The sequence below is a fragment of the Solanum verrucosum genome, unplaced genomic scaffold, assembly GCF_900185275.1.
Source record: "Solanum verrucosum unplaced genomic scaffold, falcon-dt-bn FXZP01000435.1, whole genome shotgun sequence".
Classification (NCBI taxonomy): domain Eukaryota; kingdom Viridiplantae; phylum Streptophyta; class Magnoliopsida; order Solanales; family Solanaceae; genus Solanum; species Solanum verrucosum.
The window spans coordinates 470,898-492,003 of NW_026020465.1; the positions used below are offsets into that span (position 1 = coordinate 470,898).

Sequence of the window (21,106 nt, forward strand, 5' to 3'; positions counted from 1 at the left end):
ACCCATTCTCATTAAATTTTTTATTAAATTACAAGAATCGTATGGTCAAAAATAATTTTCCAAAATAAATATTACTACCACCTACAAAGTTATTATAAAAAGAAGTGAAAAGGGATAAATAAATTATTTAAAATAAGTTAACTTTTTCTTCCATTACATTTTTATAAAACTTAAAAATGTCGTCCCTTTAAACAGTTCAAAAATACTTTTTTTTTGCCAACGATTGCTCCAAAATAAAAAGAAATAAATCAAATTTGCTTTTAAACTATTCGAAATGGGGTTAAAATAGGCTTATTCTCCCTTGTTTTAGAGGAGTAGATAGTAGTTAGAATATATTTTTGAGTTATTTGACCACTTATCCACTTTTGATAAAAAAAAATAACTAGTGACAAAGATATTTTTAGTCAAAAATATAATATAATATAATAATAATAACATATCAAGTGAAATTCTACTAAGTGGAGTCTGAAAAGAATAGAGTATCCGCAACTTTAGATAGACTATTTTCGCAAGGCCCTCTCAAATTTAGTGCATCAAACCTAAGTAGAAGAAGAAAAAAATAATGAAGAAAATATAACCAATAATACGAAAAGTATTTTAAAGTCTACAAAGAAAAAATAATTGTAAACAATAGTAAAGCTAAAAATATAATAAAAGATAATTTAACCTACTTCAAATAGTTTGGAAGTATTTTTTTGACCTTTTTCCTAAAAGAAAATAACATAACATTTGAAAAAAAATAATTAAGAAAATGAAAAAAGTAAAAACATGATTTTGAGTTTTATATATAAAAGTTTTAAATATTATTTTAAATTATATTTAAATTGTTTAAACAAACATTGATTTTTTTAATGACCAAACGGATCCTTAATATTCGAGTAGCATGTATAATAAGAGTCAGGTGGATAATAATTAATAAGTGAAGATAGTGTTAATTTTCGTGGGTGGAGTGACGACGATGTGAGCAATAAACAAACAAAAGGAAAATGACAACGAAAGGAAAATGACAAGGTATGGGTTCGAGTCTCCTTGGCTATCCCGCACATGAAAAAAAGAGAAGAAAAGATGTGAGATTTTTCGGTGTGAATTCAGATATACTCGAACTCCCATGTAAATATGATATCGGATGAAAAATAAAAGAAGAAATGATAATCAATACAAATTCAAATATAATCAAGTTCCAATGTCAATATCAGACATCATATTAAACAAAATCCTTTTTTTTTCCTTTCTAAACCCTGCCTAAGAAATCTCAACAAATTTATGTGTATTTTCCTAAGATCTCAATATAATTTATTTATTTATTTTTAAAAACCTAGCCTTTGTCTATAATAAATCATTAGTATGATCTAGAGTTGTATATTAAATATTCTTCCAAATCAGAGCTACCATTATTCTCCTCTCTGCTTCATTGGGATAAATAATGACCCTACCTCTTCATTACAAACCTAGTATATTTTAATCTCATTTCTATAAAAAAATAATCACTAATATACTTATATTATATTTTATTAATGAGAAAAAAAGAAGTGTGATTGTTTTGTTTGTTTTTATTCAAAATCAGAAAGAGTCCTATGCGAACCCAAACTCTTTAAATGTAAAAATACTGATCATCACCACCTCACAAGTCTAATGATTCCAAACATATTGCTGTGCTATGATAGAGTCCGATTATTTTAAATTTGTATCAGCATCTGCCGTCTCCATCTACTGCATCATATTCTTTCGCGATAATTATTTTGTACACGTATATATTAATCATGACAGAGTATGGTGGATCTGTGTTTTTCTCTCTTTATAAAAAAAAAAAATTAAAAAAAATCATCACTAACCACAAGTGTGTTATTTGTAGCTACTTTTCTCTGTGTGTTTAGTAGCTACACAGTTATCCTTTGCAAACAATTTGCCTCGGCAATCTCTAGCGGCTCGATAAACGATTCATCTTCTCAGTGAAAATAACAAAAACCCAGGTCAGTTTTTAGGATTTTGTGTAACCCCTTCATTTCTGATTTTCAATTTGTCACCTTCCCTAATACCATATACACATACTCTGTGTTGTTGGGTTTTGTGATGCAATATCAATTTGTTTTCATCTGTTATGTGTCTGCAGATTCCTTCTCTCTCTGGGGTTACTTTTCATAATTTATGCGGTATGGACACCACATTCATGTCCAGATGGTGAAATGCCCTTTTGCCAGATTCAACTGTATTGCTTCTTAAAATATAATACGAGTAGTATTACGAACACCCATCTTCAAGAAATTGATCCTCATTTACAACAGTATAAGATTGGTACTTCCCATGATGGGTATCAATCTGTTCTTTGATACAGCTACAATTTCTCGTCATACGAGCCTATTCTCACTTTCCACCGCTTTTCAAGGACTTAATTTCTTGGAGTTATCGTCCATATGTGTCAACTTGACGTTCTTTCTTGTGTTTCTGTTTATTGTATCGGCGAAGCAGATATATCTCTGTGTGGGTCGGGTTCGATTTCGGAAGGATGATTCGGATGGTAATTCAGTACCTGGTAGGAGGAGAGGTGATGTGGAAATTCAGAGCATCGAGATAGGTAGAGCGTTTAAAGCTTCAGTTTTGTGTAGCTTCTATGTCTTGTTTGTGCATGTTGTGGTGTTAGGTTATGATGGGGTTGGTTTGATAAGAAAGGCTACGCAAGGGAGTAGCGTGAATTGGACTTTGTTACTCTTTCCTGTAATTCAGACGTTGGCTTGGATTGTCTTGAGCTTCAGTGCTCTTTACTGTAAGTATAAAGGCAGTTCAAAATTCTCATTGTTGTCAAGGGTATGGTGGGTGGTGTCTTTTGTCATTTGTTTGTGTACTTTGTACTCTGATAGTAGAGAATTGGCAATAGAAGGCTCAAGCCATTTAAATTCTCATGTCTTTGCAAATCTTGCTGTTACCCCTTCTCTTGCCTTTCTCTGTTTTGTTGCTATTAGGGGTGTCACTGGTATAGAAATAACTAGAAATTCTGATCTTCAGGAGCCATTGCTCCCTGAAGAAGAACCGGCATGTCTTAAAGTTACTCCTTACAGTGATGCGGGGCTTATCAGTTTAGCTACTCTTTCTTGGTTAAACCCACTTCTTTCAGTAGGCGCAAAGAGGCCTCTTGAGCTGAAAGACATTCCACTTCTTGCTCAACGAGATCGTTCTAAGACTAATTACAAGGTACTAAATGCAAATTGGGAAAAATTGAAGGCTGAAGATCCTTCAGAGCAGCCTTCTTTAGCTTGGGCCATTCTGAAATCTTTCTGGAAGGAGGCTGCCTGCAATGCAGTTTTTGCAGGCTTGAACACTTGTGTTTCTTATGTGGGTCCATACTTGATCAGTTACTTCGTGGACTACCTAGCAGGAGTGGAGACGTCTCCTCATGAGGGATACATTTTGGCTGGAATATTCTTCACGGCGAAGTTAGTTGAGACCTTAACAACCCGGCAGTGGTATCTTGGGGTTGACATTTTGGGCATGCATGTGAGATCAGCTCTCACTGCAATGGTATATCGCAAGGGACTGAGGCTCTCAAGTTCCGCGAGGCAAAGCCACTCTAGTGGAGAGATTGTTAATTACATGGCAGTGGATGTTCAGAGAGTAGGAGACTACTCATGGTATCTTCATGATATATGGATGCTTCCTCTTCAAATCATTCTGGCTCTTGCTATTTTGTATAAAAATGTTGGTATTGCATCTGTGGCTACTTTAGTTGCCACCATAATATCCATTGTTGCAACCGTCCCATTAGCTAGGGTTCAAGAAGACTATCAAGATAAATTAATGGGTGCCAAGGACGATAGGATGAGAAAGACTTCTGAGTGCCTCAGGAACATGAGGATTCTCAAGTTGCAAGCATGGGAGGATAGGTATAGATTAATGCTAGAGGACATGCGGAATGTGGAGTTCAAGTATCTTCGGAAAGCTCTGTACTCCCAAGCTTTCATCACCTTCATTTTCTGGAGCTCCCCAATATTTGTTTCAGCTGTTACTTTTGGCACTTGCATACTATTGGGCGGCCAGCTTACCGCAGGAAGTGTTCTTTCTGCTTTGGCGACTTTCAGGATCCTCCAAGAACCACTTAGGAATTTTCCTGACTTGGTGTCAATGATGGCTCAGACAAAGGTATCCCTTGATCGGATTGCTGGATTTCTGCAAGAGGAAGAATTGCAGCAAGATGCAACCATTGTGCTGCCTCGGGACATCACAAATGTGGCAATAGAAATTAAAGACAGTGAATTTTGCTGGGATCCATCTTCTCCAAGTCCAACGTTGGCAGGCATACAACTAAAGGTTGAAAAGGGCATGCGTGTTGCTGTCTGTGGTGTGGTTGGCTCAGGGAAATCAAGCTTCCTTTCTTGCATCCTTGGTGAGATTCCCAGAATCTCTGGTGAAGTAAGTCAAATTAAAGATTTTTCTCACTTTTTTCTTGGATTTTCAAAATATCCAATTTTGGGTATATGGGAGAAGCTCTAATCAGCATTCTTTTGTTGTGCTTTTACCTTTATATTTGTGTTAGGTTAGAATATGTGGAACTGCTGCTTATGTCTCACAGTCAGCTTGGATACAATCTGGGACGATAGAAGATAATGTCCTTTTCGGTAGCCCAATGGATAAGACAAAATATAAGGCCGTGATTCATGCTTGTTCTCTGAAAAAGGACTTGGAGCTTTTCTCTCATGGAGATCAGACTATTATTGGTGATAGAGGCATAAATCTTAGTGGTGGTCAAAAGCAACGTGTGCAACTTGCAAGGGCGCTCTATCAGGACGCTGATATATATTTACTGGATGATCCGTTTAGTGCCGTTGATGCACACACTGGTTCAGAATTATTTAAGGTGATGCATAGATGTTGCTTAATCATTTCTACTTCTCAATTAGAAGGAAATTTGCTGAATGTGCAATTATTTTACTGCAGGAGTACATACTAACAGCACTAGCAACAAAAACAGTGGTTTTTGTTACTCACCAGGTTGAATTTTTGCCAGCTGCTGATGTGATATTGGTAGGTGATGTATTCTTTCACTATCTAATATTGCTCCTTGTCCTGTCCGATTGTGTGCAAAATGTTCCTCTATAGCTTGAAAGCCTCTATTGAAACTACTATCATTGTTTTGTCAAGTGTATCCTCATTTTGTCTTGTCATCATGGATCTTATGCTAATATGCTCAGTTCAAAAGTTACTTGAGTCGATGGTCTATCAAAAACAGCCTCTCTACCTTCACAAGGTAGGGGATAAGGCTGCTTACACACCAGTGTCCCAAGACCTCACTTGTGGGATTTACACTGGGTAAATGGGTACGTTGTTCTCAGTTCAAAAGCGAGATGAAAGTTGAGGTATGGTAATAGTTCAGAAAAAGTGATCTTGTATTATCTATGCTTGTACTAATAGCATGGTATCTAGTTCATTCAGCTTCTAAGTTAAATTGTGTGTATTTTTTTCTTCTTTGAAATTTGAAGAATGTAGGAGCATAAATACAACTGCAAGGAAAAGTGGCTTTGCTTGTAAGTTGTGGCTGTTCTAAAATATGAATTGTCAAGATGAAAAAGTAGTGGTTGAGGAACTTGAGGAACAAGTTATAAAATGGAGCAGTATGCTTTTAGCTTCCTTTCACAGGTCTAAAGAGTCTTACACTTTTGCAATAACACGCACTCCTTAGTGCCATGCCTACTCTGAAGCTCAACTTAAGCTGGGTGCTGTGTCCTCCCTGAGCTTCTTTGAGTGTCGAGTCTCCAGCACACTTTATGAGCCTTTGACAACGCTGTTTCAGATGACTTTGTAGTTCCACCACCAACAGAGCAGGAAGTTCTTTTCCAAAAAGAGATTAAAAGTTCTGTAAAAAGGAAAATAAAGCCTAAACTAATTCTTGTGTGTCATTTCTCACAACTGTTTCTGATAAGTGGTAGTGTGCTGGAAATATCTACAGAAGTATGTTATGTTTTTAACCATTCAAGGTATACAGATCTAAATATACTACAATCTAAAAAGGTTTTACACTTGGGCCTTTCCTTTTTACATTCTAAAGTGATGAAGGAGTAGACATCAAACTTGACCTGTCAACATCCTTTCTAATCAGTATTAGGGCACCATTAATTCCCAAATGACTTTTTAGCTTCCTTTCACAGGTCCTGAAGGAAGGTCGTATCTGTCAATGTGGGAAGTATGATGAACTTCTGCAAGCAGGGACTGACTTCAATGCTTTGGTTTCAGCTCATCATGAAGCAATTGAAGCTATGGATTTTTCGAACCAATCTCTTGAAGAATCAGATAAAGATCCTTCGCCTGATGGTTCTGCTTTAGTGACTAAAAAACGTGATTCAGTCGAAAAGAGTATTGACAGTCTTGCAAAAGAAGTACAAGAAGGTGTCTCGGCTCCTGATCAGAAGGCAATCAAAGAGAAAAAGAAAGCTAAAAGATTGAGAAAAAAACAGCTTGTTCAGGAAGAGGAACGGGAGAGGGGAAAAGTTAGCATGAAAGTTTATCTGTCATATATGGCGGCTGCTTATAAGGGCTTGTTGATTCCGCTTATCATTCTTGCACAGACATTATTTCAGGTGCTCCAAATAGCTAGTAATTGGTGGATGGCTTGGGCAAATCCACAAACTCCAGGGGACAGTCCTAGGACGACTAGTGTGGTACTTATTGGTGTTTATATGGCCCTTGCTTTTGGAAGCTCATGGTTTATCTTTATTAGGGCAGTCCTGGTTGCTACATTTGGTCTAGAGGCTGCACAAAAATTATTTTTGAAAATGCTAAGAACAATCTTTAGGGCTCCAATGTCTTTCTTCGACTCTACACCAGCAGGGAGGATATTGAATCGCGTATGTCCAAGTATTGTTATTGCTTAACATTCATTTTTATGCAATCCTCTGCATACTTGATTTTTCCATGATTCTCCTTCCCTGCCTTCTTTATTGCCTATTTTTTGGGTAGAGCAATTGTTCTAAGGGATTCTTATGATTTACCAGGTGTCGATTGATCAAAGTGTGGTTGATCTTGATATTCCTTTCAGACTTGGCGGCTTCGCTTCAACTACAATTCAGCTTATTGGTATTGTTGGTGTCATGACAACAGTTACCTGGCAAGTGTTACTACTTGTCATCCCAATGGCGATTGCTTGCCTATGGATGCAGGTAACTGACGGGACAGACCATTTTTAGATTTAAGCATGAGCTCTGCAAATCCTTTGCTTAGTTTATACATCAAAAACTCACAAGATTATCGAGTGATACAATCTGCTTTTCCTCTCTCTCTCTCTCTCTCTCTCACTCATATTTACTTTCCTTTAATGTGCTAGTTCATCCTAAAAGTTTTCTTCCATCGACAAATACAATATAAAAATATAACATCTTTGGCTCAATTTTGGAGGTTCTTTGTCAAGGAAGGTATTGGTGAGATACTTTTATAATTCTAATATTCTCTAGACACATGCGCGACATCTCATTAGTATTTAATATAAAAAAAAAGGTTGTGTTTGTTAAGTGTTTTGTGCGAGAGTTTCAAACATATTATAATTTGAAGTTCTAGTTAAAGATTGGAAATTCAATCTTATCAAGTTGTTTATAAATATATCTTCACATATATTTGACAACTTTAATATAATATTAGAGAAAACTTCAATATTCATATGATAATTGAAAAAAAAGATAGATTGTATGGAATAGCCGAAGAGTTATTAGATATTGTTTTCTTTACTTTTATTACCTCTCATTTTCTATAAATTAGGTAAGGAATTTTCTCTTTTAGATGTTAGACCAGCAAATTATTTTGACTATTTTACAGTTAAGTATCTTCTTACGGTTGAATTTTTTCTTTAAACTTTCTATTCTTCCTTAAAAATTAGATGGAGAGTTACTTTTTCTTGATGAGAAGTGTAATAACAGTAAATTGATCTTTATTTCCACTTCTCTTTTCAGATATTTTGAATAATATATGGACATTGGCGTCTCATTTTCGTAAAGGATGTCTCATTTACCTTTACAAAAAGCTTTGATCATTCTAATTTACTTCCACCGTTCAATTTGTTGTCTTACTTTCCTTTTAAGTCCGTTTCAATTTGTTTGTCTTACTTTCCTTTTTAGTCCATTTCAAAAATAATGCATGTTTTCGTTTTTTGGCAACTTTTTAATTCTATCTTTTCACATGGCATGTTTAATACCACAAGATCAAAAGGACATTTTGGTACATTCTACACATCTTTAGTTTAAGACCACAAGATTCAAAAGTCTTCTTTACTTCCGTAAACTCAGTGTCAAGTCAAAACCAGGCAAACAAATTGAAAAGGAGGGAGTATATTGTTTGTACCAGTTTCAATCTGTATTTAAATCTTTAAATTGTTGGACCTTTACAAATTTACTCTAATCTAACAATTTTTACATCTTAGTTCTACTTAAAGTTGGTTAACTGATTTTATGTTTCTTATGCAAGGTTGGTTGGTTATAGTTGTATTTTTTTTAACAACTCTATTAAAGAGAACAAAACAAAAAACAGAAAAGAATAAAGACAGAAACAAGAAGTATAATGACTTCAAAAGACTGCCAATTGAGAGGTATGTCGTGCAATGAAAAGCTCACAAGGGCCCACATTTTAAATATCTTGTGAGTCTTGAGAACTACGTGAGAAATGAGAAGTTACTGGGCCCGCTTTATGAAAAGATAAAGCACTAGATCTCTCCTGGGACAGGAAAGGAATTAAACAAATTTTTTGTGGCTTTCTGCCCGAAAGGAAAAAAATACATGCATCAAAAGATCCAGTACAAAAATCGGCGAAATACTGTTATTCCCTATTATAATTAGTAGTAATTTGTGTTAACATAAATCAATAACATCTAATCCTTGGTTATAATTCTTCATGTGGAGCATTCTCTTGAAGAAATTTTGTTTTGGGGGTTTTGTGAATCTTATAGTGCTGAAAATGTTTCATCAACAAACTATATTTGACCCCGATTTGGGAAAGCATATATGTCCTGTAGGGTGCTAGAATCCCACCAACTCCATCTCTGTATACTTGCTTCCACCAACATATGAATGCTACTTCTAGGTTGCCCTTTTAGATTATTTTTCATTCTCTAAAGATAACTTTGCTGCTCATGAAAATGGTCTTGCAATTACTTGCAGACTATCTGTAATCATATAAGAATATTTTCCTACTGTTACCATCTAGTTGGGTAGCCAAAGTAAATAAGGACATTTGGTGGTGCATAATTGGAGTTTTAAAGACTGTTTTTCTAGATTTAGCACAACTTGAACCATCTGCTAGAGTATTACTGGCAAAATATATATTTGTTCTTTTCATTTTCCATTACTAGCCACCAATCCCCTGCAGAAGTTGAAATCGTTCATACATGCAAGTTATGGACTTACATTCTGCATCGTCCAGTTTTCAACTGATTATTTTTAATGAGTTTTCTTGTACTTTATTTCACTTGAGCATAAAAAGGGCAAGGGTAAAAGTATTTGTGGTAAAATCTGTGCAGAAATACTATATGGCTTCATCAAGGGAACTAGTTCGCATTGTTAGCATCCAAAAATCTCCAATCATTCATCTTTTTGCTGAGTCAATTGCTGGAGCTGCAACAATCAGAGGTTTTGGACAAGAAAAGAGATTTATGAAGAGGAACCTTTATCTCTTGGATTGCTTTGCTCGACCATTCTTCTGCAGTCTTGCAGCAATCGAATGGCTTTGCCTACGCATGGAGTTGCTCTCTACATTTGTCTTTGCTTTCTGCATGGTTTTACTTGTGAGCTTTCCTCATGGGAGCATAGATCCTAGTAAGTACATTATATTTATTCCATGTAATGTCGTAGTAAGTACTTTATCTTGCCAATATGATGAAAATCTTGCTTCAAGTCTTGATCATTTGATGAATCTTCGAGTTGATAATAATTTTGATTTCTTGTGCATTTTAACCCCATAATTACTAACAAGCAATTCATAAAACATTGAGAAGAATGTAACTCAGGTCAATCAATTCTAAATGGGAAAGGTAGAATTTTGAGTGCTGTCGCCTTATTCAGACACTAATTGATTCAAGTCGTACGAGGATGTTGGAACTACTTATCAGGAAAAAAAAGGGGAGGATGGCGGGAACTATTTGCAAAAAAATATCGCAAGAGGGGCACCTATTTTTGTCTTACAGATTCATAGAATTGATATCATAGTTTTAATTATCATGTATCTACTCCCATAGGTATGGCAGGTCTTGCTGTGACATATGGCCTAAACTTGAATGCACGCCTGTCACGATGGATACTCAGTTTCTGCAAGCTTGAAAACAAGATTATTTCAATAGAAAGGATTCATCAATATTGTCATATTCCTAGTGAGGCCCCACAAATTATTGAACCTCGTCCCCCGTCGTCATGGCCAGAAGAAGGAACCATTGAACTGATTGATTTAAAGGTATGCACGATTTGTATTTCTATTTTGTGGCATATGGTTTTCTTGTTTTTAGATCATGCTGGCGTTGAAATTCAATATTATAAAACTAATTTATGATATTTCTGTGGTCTGAGTTTTTCCTCTTCTTATTCCGGTTGAAATGTTTATCATCAAGCCTTTAATTTTATGTAATTGTATGAACGAATGAAGTTTTGGTAATAGACGCACAAACTTCTTTGTTTTAGTGGGAAAGCGAAAATTATATTTTTGTAAGAGTTAAGTCAGATGACAAGGGAGAGGAATACTGCTGACAGTACTAAGAGAAACAGTCAATGGGAGATAGTGACAGGAAAGGATGTTGTCAAGCCTATTCTGAACTGCAAATGTTTCATGTCCTTGCATCTTCATGTTCATTTATCTGTCTTAAAGTTCAGTGAATTGTAACTGTTTCAAGTCTCTGTTTTTATATCTGTTAGAATAGGAATAGGTTTATACAATCCTATTAAAATAGGAATATGTTTATACAATCCTATTAGAATAGGAATAGATTTATACAATCCTATTAGAATAGGAATAGTAATAGAAATAGAAATAGGAATACTAAATAGTATCCTACTTGGTAAAGGATTGTATTCTAGGGTCTATAAATAGGGTCTTTATGTAATAATGTTAACAACACAACAATTCAATAATATTCTTCTCATATATTTTTCACATGGTATCAGAGCCTCTACGATCTTGGTAGAAAATCTAAGAGCTTCCGCTGCCGGCGGGCGGCTATTACTCATATATGCCGCCCGTCTGGCCAACAATTATGTTAGCAAAAGTTGGGTCACCGTGTATCTTTCTGGTGACTATTTTCTCACATCTAATTTGTATAGCACCGTGCCATCATTCCAGTGACTACTTTCTTATATTTAATTTGTGTAGCACCGTGCTATCATTCCGGTGACTACTTTTTCATATTTAATTTTTGTAGCACCATGTCATCATTCCGGTGACTACTTTTTCATATTTAATTTGTGTAGCACTATGCCATCATTCCAGTGACTACTTTTTCATATATAATTTGTGTAGCATCGTGACATCCTTCCGGTGACTACCTTTTTTTTTGCATATCTGATTTGCGTAGCACCGTGCATCTCTCCGGACTACTTTTCATATTTAATTTGTGTAGTACCGTGGATTTTTCCAAACTATTTTCTCATATCTGAGTTGCATAGCATCATGTGTCTTTTCAGTGACTCCTCAGATTTGATTTGCATAGTTTCATTCGTCTTTCTGGTGACTCCTCAAATCTGATTTGCGTAGGGTTGTGCCATCATTCCAACTCTACCCGTATAATTTTTCTTTTTCAGCAGGGTCGTGCCATCATTCCGACCCTACCCATATTATTTCTCTTTTTCAATAGGGTTGTTCCATCAATTCGAACTATCCTATATTATTTCTATTTTCTAGTTGGGTTGTGACATCATTCTGACCCTACCCATATAATTTTATTTCTTAGATTGTGACCACTTTTAGCCATCAAATCTAATACTCCGACATATGAGCATGTTCTGGCCAGTTTTTCGATGACTTGTTTGATATCGACTCGTCTATTGATTTCAACATGATCCATATACTTTATACTAGATTTTGAGCACTTACAACGACCGTTGCATTGTGAAGAAGTCTATATGGAGCAACCACCTAATTTTGTTGCTCAGTGGGAGTTTAGTAGCCTTGTATGTTGATTAGGTAAGTCACTCTATGGTCTGAAACAGTCCTTGCAAGCTTGGCTTGGGAAGTTCCAATACTGTAATTTTATCACTCAGTGTTTTATCAAATTCAGTATTTCATGAGAAGACCAAGCACATTGAGATTGATTATCAATTTTGTGAAGTCGAGTGATCAACTTGCAGATATCTCACCAAGCCCCTCATCAGTCCTCGTGTTAATTACATTTGTAACAAGCTAAGTACATGAATTGTATGCACTAGCTTGAGGGGGAGTGTTAGAATAGGAATAGGTTTATACAATCCTATTAAAATAGGAATATGTTTATACAATCCTATTAGAATAGGAATAGGTTTATACAATCCTATTAGAATAGGAATAGTAATAGAAATAGAAATAGGAATACTAAATAGTATCCTACTTGGTAAAGGATTGTATTCTAGGGTCTATAAATAGGGTCTTTATGTAATAATGTTAACAACACAACAATTCAATAATATTCTTCTCATATATTTTTCACAATATCCATTCACTGTCTTAAGCATGCATTTTAGGGTAATTACGTCTGGATGCAGTCAAATGTCATGCCTAGTTCATGGAAGTTTTAAAAAGCTGATACCACTGTTGGACTCTGGGAATTAACATCTCGGCAGAGCTCATAGAAAAAACTTGTAATACGCCTACCTTTCACCCTAACATCAGGGAAAGGAAAAGCTAATGACTATTTTTATTCCTATTTAGGTTCGTTATAAGGAGAGTCTTCCAGTTGTGCTTCATGGTGTATCCTGCAAATTTCCTGGAGGAACGAAAATTGGAATTGTGGGGCGCACAGGTAGTGGCAAATCTACTCTGATTCAGGCCTTATTCAGATTGCTTGAACCAGAAGGTGGAAAAATAATTATAGACAACATTGATATTTCAACCATTGGCCTTCATGACCTTCGTAGTCGTCTGAGTATAATTCCCCAAGATCCAACATTATTTGAAGGGACAATTCGAGACAACCTTGACCCACTTGACGAACACTCAGATCTAGAAATATGGCAGGTAATAACTGATTTGCTTTTCTCCCTGTTACCTACACATTGTTTTAAAGGCAGAGACTTTTTTAATTAGACTGATGTGACGTTTGGAAACAAAGAAATAAAGAAGTTTAAATTCCAATTTATTAAGGAGTTCTCCCATCATAGACACCAGAACAGCTATCAGAACTGTGTTCCTACATTATTTTAGCTCTCATATGTTTTACTTCTTAAGCTTGTAGTTGTAGGTTCGCAGATTGTTTTGAGTAATTTTACCTATTTCTTCCTAATATTTATGTTGCTCCTAAACTTGTCTTTCCAAAAATTGATTCTCTTTTTTAAAAATATTCTTTATAAGTAGAAGCTGAAGCCATTAGTGGATCATTGTTTGCTTTCCGACACTGACAGCAGTTTGGTATTCCTTTATTCCCTTCAGGCACTTGAAAAGTCCCAGCTTGGAGAGGTTGTCAGGAATAAAGATCAAAAGCTTGATACACCAGGTATGTTTTCTGTTAGATTGGACTGAAACATGCAATTCTGAGAGTGATGGGAGCCTCTCCAATGGTGTTATTTGGTTTTCTTTTGAATTCTCATCAAATATTTCGTCAAACTGATGCCTGGCAGTCCTGGAGAATGGAGAGAATTGGAGTGTGGGCCAGCGACAGCTTGTATCTCTTGGGCGGGCTTTACTTAAACAAGCCAAAATTTTGGTGCTTGATGAAGCCACTGCCTCGGTTGACTCAGCAACAGATAACCTCATCCAGAAGATTATTAGGACAGAGTTTAAGGACTGCACTGTTTGTACCATTGCACATCGTATCCCTACAGTTATTGACAGTGATCTTGTCCTGGTCCTCAGTGATGGTGCGTTTTCTGTAATTCACTTGTTCTGGGTAGAAATGGGTGTCAAGACTATATATGAGGGAGATTTTTTCTTCACCTTGACCACAAAAAAAAGAAATTTTAAAGAGGATGAGTAGTGTGTGCGCGAGATTGTGCTTATGTTTCTTTTCTTGTTGATACGTATTATGATCTGAATGCTTGTCACATTGAGATAGCTTGAGCTTGATAAAATTCGATGCATATGCAGGTCGGGTGGCTGAATTTGATACTCCAGCACGACTCTTAGAGGACAAATCTTCTATGTTTCTCAAGTTGGTGTCAGAGTACTCAACAAGATCTAGTGGCATGCCCGATTTTTAATTTGGGTAGCAAGCCTGAAGATTTTGATGGGAAAAGCAAAGAAGAGCAGAATGCCAGAGGAAAAATGAACTGGCTAGCACTCCTGCTGCTGCTTCATTGGGCAAGAAGAAGAAGTATAAATGGTGAAGGGGAGGTATCTGCAAGCAGCACAGGGGAGCTACATGTTGAAATTAGTTTCTGTGGTAGAGGCCATGCTCAATTCTTGTGTAGGTATGATGGGAGTTCATGCATTGCCGGCATACTCTGTAACATAAAATAAGCTAGGCAGCAGAGGTTGGTAATAAGTAGGAAGAGAAGAAATTGTATCTGACGTGAACTAGGTTTCTCGATAAGCAAATTTTGATTATATTTCTCATCTTGTAGAGGACTAACTCAACTTTAGTGCCTACGTTTCTCAAGAAAAATACTAGTTTGAAATGTGTCACCTTTCCAGATTTACTTGTTTTGCATCTCTGTAGTTTAGGCAGGAGCTAATTAGTTTGTTTTCCTCTCTGCCAAACAGAAATATGATTCAGTCCATGCAAATTATTTATATAGACGAGCTTCTATTTATCAAGCCACCCTTGTAAGTTTTGAGTGGCCAATCTCCAAGTACCGTTAATTTCGGTGCTGCTTCTATTGTTCTTGCATTTCATGAAGCATGCCTTAGGCAAGAACAACTTAGAAAGGAGATCACACTCGAGGTGATTTGCCTCATTTGTAGGCCGGTCACATCAAGGTACGTAACGTTTTCAAGGTGCATATTAATATCATTATGAATGGCTGAATACACACAAAATATGGAGTACTGGTTAAGATTTATACTATAAATCGACTTCTCTCCCTCACTTGTAAGGCATTTGATTTATCATTATCACTATTGTAGAACTCACACTTTGTACCAAGCAAGCAAGCACTTATTTTTTCGCGAGAACTCAAACATGAATGGACGAATGGGTTAAATAAATTTGGGGCGGATCGATTTGATTTGGAAATGGGTGGATTTTTCAATTAGTTTAGATTAATTATAGGATGACCAATAGATGCATGACATGTCATTAATTAATTTATTAATTGGGTTAAATTGAGGTCTGTTAAAAAGAGGGCAATATAGGACCTAAAGGTAGATATTAGGGGTATTTTGTGGCCAACAGGTGGATGAAGGGTAATGTTGTGCCATTTCCAATAGTTCAAGGGTATTTTAGGCCATTTTCCGTTGTTTTAAAAGCATTTTAAACTATATTGAGTGTGTTTTGATTTGTATTATTATATTCTTCACTAAGACACTAATAATGAAATGGTGTTTAGTTGTTCAGATTATGATACAGATGAATTGAAAATTTTAGTTACTAAAAAAGAGGAATATATCTGATAGTTTACAAGATTATAAGGAGATTGTTAAGAGTATGGCCTTCAAGGACATAGCTGAAGTAAAACAATTATGCAAATTTTATGATATGACTAAGAAGGTAGAACTGGTTGTGGTGAAGAGTGATAAAAAAAGATTGAGATATAAATGTGGTGCTGAAGGTTGTCCATTTTTACTTCTAATTTCTGGGGATATGACCACTCCTGGTGTTAGTGTTAAAACACTAGTAGATCATATAGAGTGGAAAATAGCATATGACAACTTTTTAGTGGATTACTCAACAATAGCTTAGTATTTTATGGAGAAATTGCAAAGTGACCCTAAGTACAAGGTCAAAAAATGAAGGTTGACTTGTATAGAGTGTTTGAGCTAAATGTTAGTAAAACAAAGTTCAAGAGAGCCAAAAGGGAGATATTAGAGACTCTGGATGGTAGCTTTGTAGACTCTTACAATAAATTAGAGGGTTATGCTACTGAATTGAGAAGTTGTATTTCAGGGTCTGACATAGTGATAGATTTGTCTAAAGAGGCATTATCTAATGGTAAGAGAAAATTTCTTAGGATGTATATACGCTTCAAGGCAATGAAGCTGGGTTTTAAGTCTGGGTTAAGACCATTTATGGAGTTAGATGGTACATTCCTTAGAGGAAAAGCTAAGGGACATGTATTGATTGTTGTTGGTCAAGACAATAATAACTCTTTCTACTATTTAGCTTGGGTTGTGGTGGATAAAGAGACTAAAAGGTTGGACATGGTTCATGCAACATTTGCAGCATTCACTTGAACTTCAGAATGGTGAAGGACTGACATTCATACCATACCAGATATGCAGAAGGTAATATTATACTACTAAGTTGCAATTTATTTACCTTTGTTTAATACTACCCTTTTATTAATTTAGTTATTTTTATTTGATATTTAGGGCTTGCTTGATGCAGTAAGGACAGTTTTATCTGAAGCACAACAAAAATATTGTGCAAGACATATTGAGGCAAATTGGTGCAAGAGATGGGGTAAATGTGAGCTGAAGAAGTTGGTCCTCATTTTTAGAGGAGTTTGGGGACCAACTTCAAGAGATCAAGGAAGTTGATGAAGAGGCTGGACTGGATTTAATAACAAGTATCCTCTCAAAATATGGTGCAAAGCCTATTTAGATACAGTGTAAAAAAATCAGGCTGTGGATAATAACTTTACAGAGTCCTTCAATGCTTGGATACTTGAAGCAAAATACAAGCCAATTATTGAAATGTTTGAAGACATCAGGGTCAAAGTAATGGAGAGTTTGACAACAAAAGAGGTTGTTGTGAGGAAGTGAAAAGATGATGGCTTTAATCCCAAAAGTGAGTTGTTATTTATTGAGTATTTGAAGATATCCAAAGTTTGTAAGGTGAGTGGCAATGAAGATAATAGCTATGAGGTCACTGAAGGTGCAGATAGACACATTGTCAACTTAAGGGAAAAAATGCACATGCATAATATGGGATCTCACTGAAATTTCATATCCACGTGCAATTAAGGCTATGAAGCACAAGAAAATGATACCTAAGAACGAAATTGATTGGTATTACAATAAAGAGGCAGACTTGACAATTTATAAATATAAGTTACAACCTGTTAAGGAAAAACCATTTTGGAAATGTAATCCTTTGCATGCCATTGAACCATTAGAATTGGTCAAGCTTGTTGGCAGACCTAAGCTTATGAGGTAAAGAGTAAAGAATAAAGCAGTTAAGACGCAAGGAATATGGAAGAAAACAAGAAAAAGAAAAGTGATGACATGTAGTACTTGTGGAGAACAAAATCATAATTCAAGAGGATGTCAAAAGTTAATTTTTATTCAATTTTAATTACAACAAATCATTATCCAATCCTATTATTTAATTCTTTATCTTTTATTATGAATAAATAATGCAAAGCAGGGGAAGCAACCTACTAAGAAGCAACGGAAGCAAACTGTTAATCAATGAAAAGAAACTGGTAGGGAAAAAAAAGACAAGCTAGGAGAGGTTTAATTGATGAAGAGGAAATTTCTGAGGAAGACATAATCTAAACAACCCACAACCAACACAAGAAAGTCAGTCTAAATTTTATGCTACTTGTAGCAGCTATGTTCCTGAGGATGATGATGAAGACCCTAGTGTCACGGACTTAGAGTTTTCGCTAAAACTCCGTGCGACGCTTGACAACTTACTCACTATTCTTGCAAGGTCTTGTAAGCTCAAGCAAGCCTTTAAGACTAAGATCGCTAAGAGAATGAAAGGAAAGACTTAGAAAGAACAAGAGAGCTTTTAAAGAAGGCTTTTGTATTAGCTTGGAAGAATGCTTTACAACTTGAGTGATGCCTTGCAAATGGTTGGCACGTCTATTTATACTACCAACTAAGGGCTAAAGTGTAAATTAAAATTACTTTACAAGTCCCTAAGATATTTACACAAAGATCCTTTTCTAGAGAAATCTACATAGTCTAGGACATTTCACGGCCTTCTTGAGAAATCTAAAGGTTTCTAGAGTTCTCTGCAAGCCTCTCCTCAATTCTAGAACCTTCTACCCCTATCCGGCTATGAAATCTAACTGTCAAAGTGGTGGGGTGTCACACGCTCCCCCACCTGATGATGCGACGACCGCGGCGCATTGCTGCAGAAACTCCCGGACTTGGTCTTTAAATTGCCACAAATCTTCATATTTCTCCCATGTGGCCTCTTCCGGATATTGTCCCTTCCAATGCACAAGGAACATAACTTCAATCTCCCTGTCGTGCGAGACTATGACAGTAATGGGGGCCCGTCGTGATTGGTTTCAGCTAGTGTCTTCCTTGTCCTCATGGTACGGCTTGAGGACGCTTGCGTGAAACACCAGATGGATTTTAAAGTGTGGAGGCAACTCCACCTTATATAAGATCTTGCCCACCTTGGCAACGATCTTGAACGGACCCTCATATTTCCGCACTAAGTTTTGATGAACGCCCCTTAGTGCCTTGAATTGTCTTGGATTGAATTTCACCAAGACCATGTCACCTTTTTTGTAGTCTGTGGGACGTCGTCTGCGGTCGACAAACTTCTTCATCTTGTTTGCTGCCTTGTCCAAATAGGACTTGGTAGTGTCAAGTTGCTCTTCCCATCCCTTGGCAGGATGGTAAGCTCCCAAACTCTTTCCTTCGAAGGCAGCTAGTAAAGAATGCAGAGTTTGGGGCTGTTGGCCCATCGCCAACTCAAACGGTGTGCTCCCGGTGGACTCACTCCTCTGCAGGTTATATGAAAATTGCGCCATGTCTAGGAGCCTGGCCCAATCCTTTTGTGCGCACTGACATAGTGCCTCAGGTAGCACTCCAACAGGGCGTTGACGCGTTCTGTCTGGCAGTCGGTCTGCGGATGGAAACTTGTGGAGAAGTGAAGTTTTGTGCCAAGTATCTCGAATAGCTCCATCCAAAAGTTCCTAGTAAAGCGGGGATCTCGGTCGCTAATGATGTGTCTTGGCAGCCCCCAATATTTCACCACGTTCTTGAAGAACAATCGAGCAGCCTCCTTTGCGGTGCATCCGACTGTGGCGGGTATGAAGGTAACATACTTTGAGAACCTGTCCACCACGACCATGATAGTTCCATACTCGTCGGACTTAGGTAGGAAAGTGATGAAGTCCATGGTCACGCTTTCCCATGGGCGTTCCGCTACGGGTAGTGGCTCTAGTAGTCTTCCTGGATGCCTTTGCTCCACTTTGTCTTGTTGGCACACAAGACAAATCTGAACATAGCACTCGATATCGTCCCGCATGCGCGGCCAAAAGTAGATAGCCTCGATCAGTGCCCTCGTTCGTCGCTGCCCTGGATGCCTGGCCCACGGTGTGTCGTGGCTTTCCTTAATGATTCGCCGCTTGATAGACCCGAACTTGGGTACATAGACCGTTCGACCCGTCGTGAGCAAGATGCCATTTTCCACCCAAAAGCGCCTAGTCTTGACTTAGGCGGCTAACTCCATCAGTTTCTTAGCCTCAGGATCATATTGCATGCCATCTTTGATTGCATCTTGAATATCACAATGGGCAGTCGTGATGGCAGCAAGTTCGGCCTTTCTACTTAGTGCATCAGCCACGACGTTGCCACTTCCTGGCTTGTACTCCAAGACGTAGTCGAATTCAGCTAGAAAATCCTGCCACCTAGCTTGTTTTGGGATGATCTTCTTCTGCGATTGAAAGTAGTTGGTGGCCATGTTGTCCGTCTTAACCACGAACTTGGAGCCTAGTAGATAGTGTCTCCACGTGTGCAGGCAATGTACATTTCTTTCTCCTGCACCGTGTAGCGTCGTTCGGTCTCGTTCAACTTGCGGCTCTCAAATGCTATTGGTTGTCTATCCTGCACCAAGACTCCTCTAATGGCAAAGTCCGAAGCATCCGTATGCACTTCGAAGGTTTTTGAAAAGTCAGGAAGCGTCAAGACCGGCTCTTCCGTTACCACGACCTTGAGACCTTCGAATGCTTGCTGGCACTCCTCGCTCCAAACCTACTGCTTATTTTTCTTCAACAACTTGGTCAGTGGAGCAGCCTTCGCAGAGTAGCCATTTATGAACCTGCGATAATAGTTTGCAAGTCCAAGGAACGATCGTAGCTCGGTCACTTTGGTGGGCGTCTCCTACTCTTGGATCGCCCGGATCTTAGCCTCGTCCATCCGTAGTTTGCCCTGGCTGATGATATGGCCCAAGAAGTGCACCTCATGTTGGGGAAACTCACACTTCTCCCGCTTGATGTATAACTGGTTTTCCCGTAAGACTTGGAAGACCTTCCTCAAATGCTCCATGTACTCCTCCAAGGTGTTACTATAGATAACTATGTTATCCAAGTACACTACCACGAATTGATCCAAGTAAGGATGAAAAATCTTGTTCATCAGCGTGCAAAAAGTGGCGGGTGCATTGGTTGAGCCAAAATGCATTACCAACCATTTGTACGCTCCGTATCTGGTCACACACGCTGTCTTTGGCTCATCCCCCTCTGCGATGCGCACTTGGTAGTAGCCTTTTCAGAGGTCTACCTTTGTGAAGTACTTGGCTTGCCCAAGTCTATCAAACAAATCTGCAATGAACGGGATAAGATATTTGTTCTTAATAGTTACCTTATTGAGCGCCCGATAGTCGATGCATAAATGTAATGATCCATCCTTCTTCTTATGAAACAGTACCGGTGCGCCATAAAGTGCCTTGGATGGACAGATGTGACCAGCCTCAATGAGCTTCTTCAACTGCTTCCTTAGCTTCTCTAATTCAGGTGGAGCCATGCGGTAAGGTGCACGTGCGGGTGGCTTGGCTCCAACCTCCAACTCTATCTTGTGATCTACCTCGCGCTTCGGAGGTAGAGTCTTCGACAGCTCGTCTGGCATCACGTCCTTGTTTTCTTCAAGGACATTCTCTATGTTCAGTGGCAATGACTCCTTGGCACCA

The 21,106-nt window shown here is 37.6% G+C and overlaps 1 protein-coding gene across 1 annotated transcript; it reads left to right on the forward strand.

Annotated features, from left to right (window-relative positions):
• The first annotated feature begins 1,838 nt into the window (after nucleotides 1-1,838).
• LOC125808967 (ABC transporter C family member 5) lies at nucleotides 1,839-14,889 on the forward strand. Its single transcript, XM_049488645.1, has 12 exons — nucleotides 1,839-1,970; nucleotides 2,111-4,401; nucleotides 4,526-4,846; nucleotides 4,927-5,013; nucleotides 6,135-6,830; nucleotides 6,978-7,142; nucleotides 9,485-9,779; nucleotides 10,199-10,410; nucleotides 12,850-13,155; nucleotides 13,567-13,630; nucleotides 13,755-13,994; nucleotides 14,221-14,889. Exons 2-12 carry the CDS (start codon nucleotides 2,302-2,304, stop codon nucleotides 14,331-14,333), a joined length of 4,599 nt encoding a protein of 1,532 aa, XP_049344602.1. The 5' UTR covers nucleotides 1,839-1,970; nucleotides 2,111-2,301; the 3' UTR covers nucleotides 14,334-14,889.
• Nucleotides 14,890-21,106: the final 6,217 nt, after the last annotated feature.

Excerpts from the sequence above, each read along its gene's own strand:
- LOC125808967 (XM_049488645.1), top strand. The coding sequence starts at position 2,302 with ATGATGGGTATCAATCTGTTCTTTGATACAGCTACAATTTCTCGTCAT. Across the intron at positions 4,847-4,926 it reads CTGGTTCAGAATTATTTAAG|GAGTACATACTAACAGCACT; the intron begins GTGATGCATAGA and ends ATTTTACTGCAG. Across the intron at positions 13,631-13,754 it reads TCAAAAGCTTGATACACCAG|TCCTGGAGAATGGAGAGAAT; the intron begins GTATGTTTTCTG and ends GATGCCTGGCAG.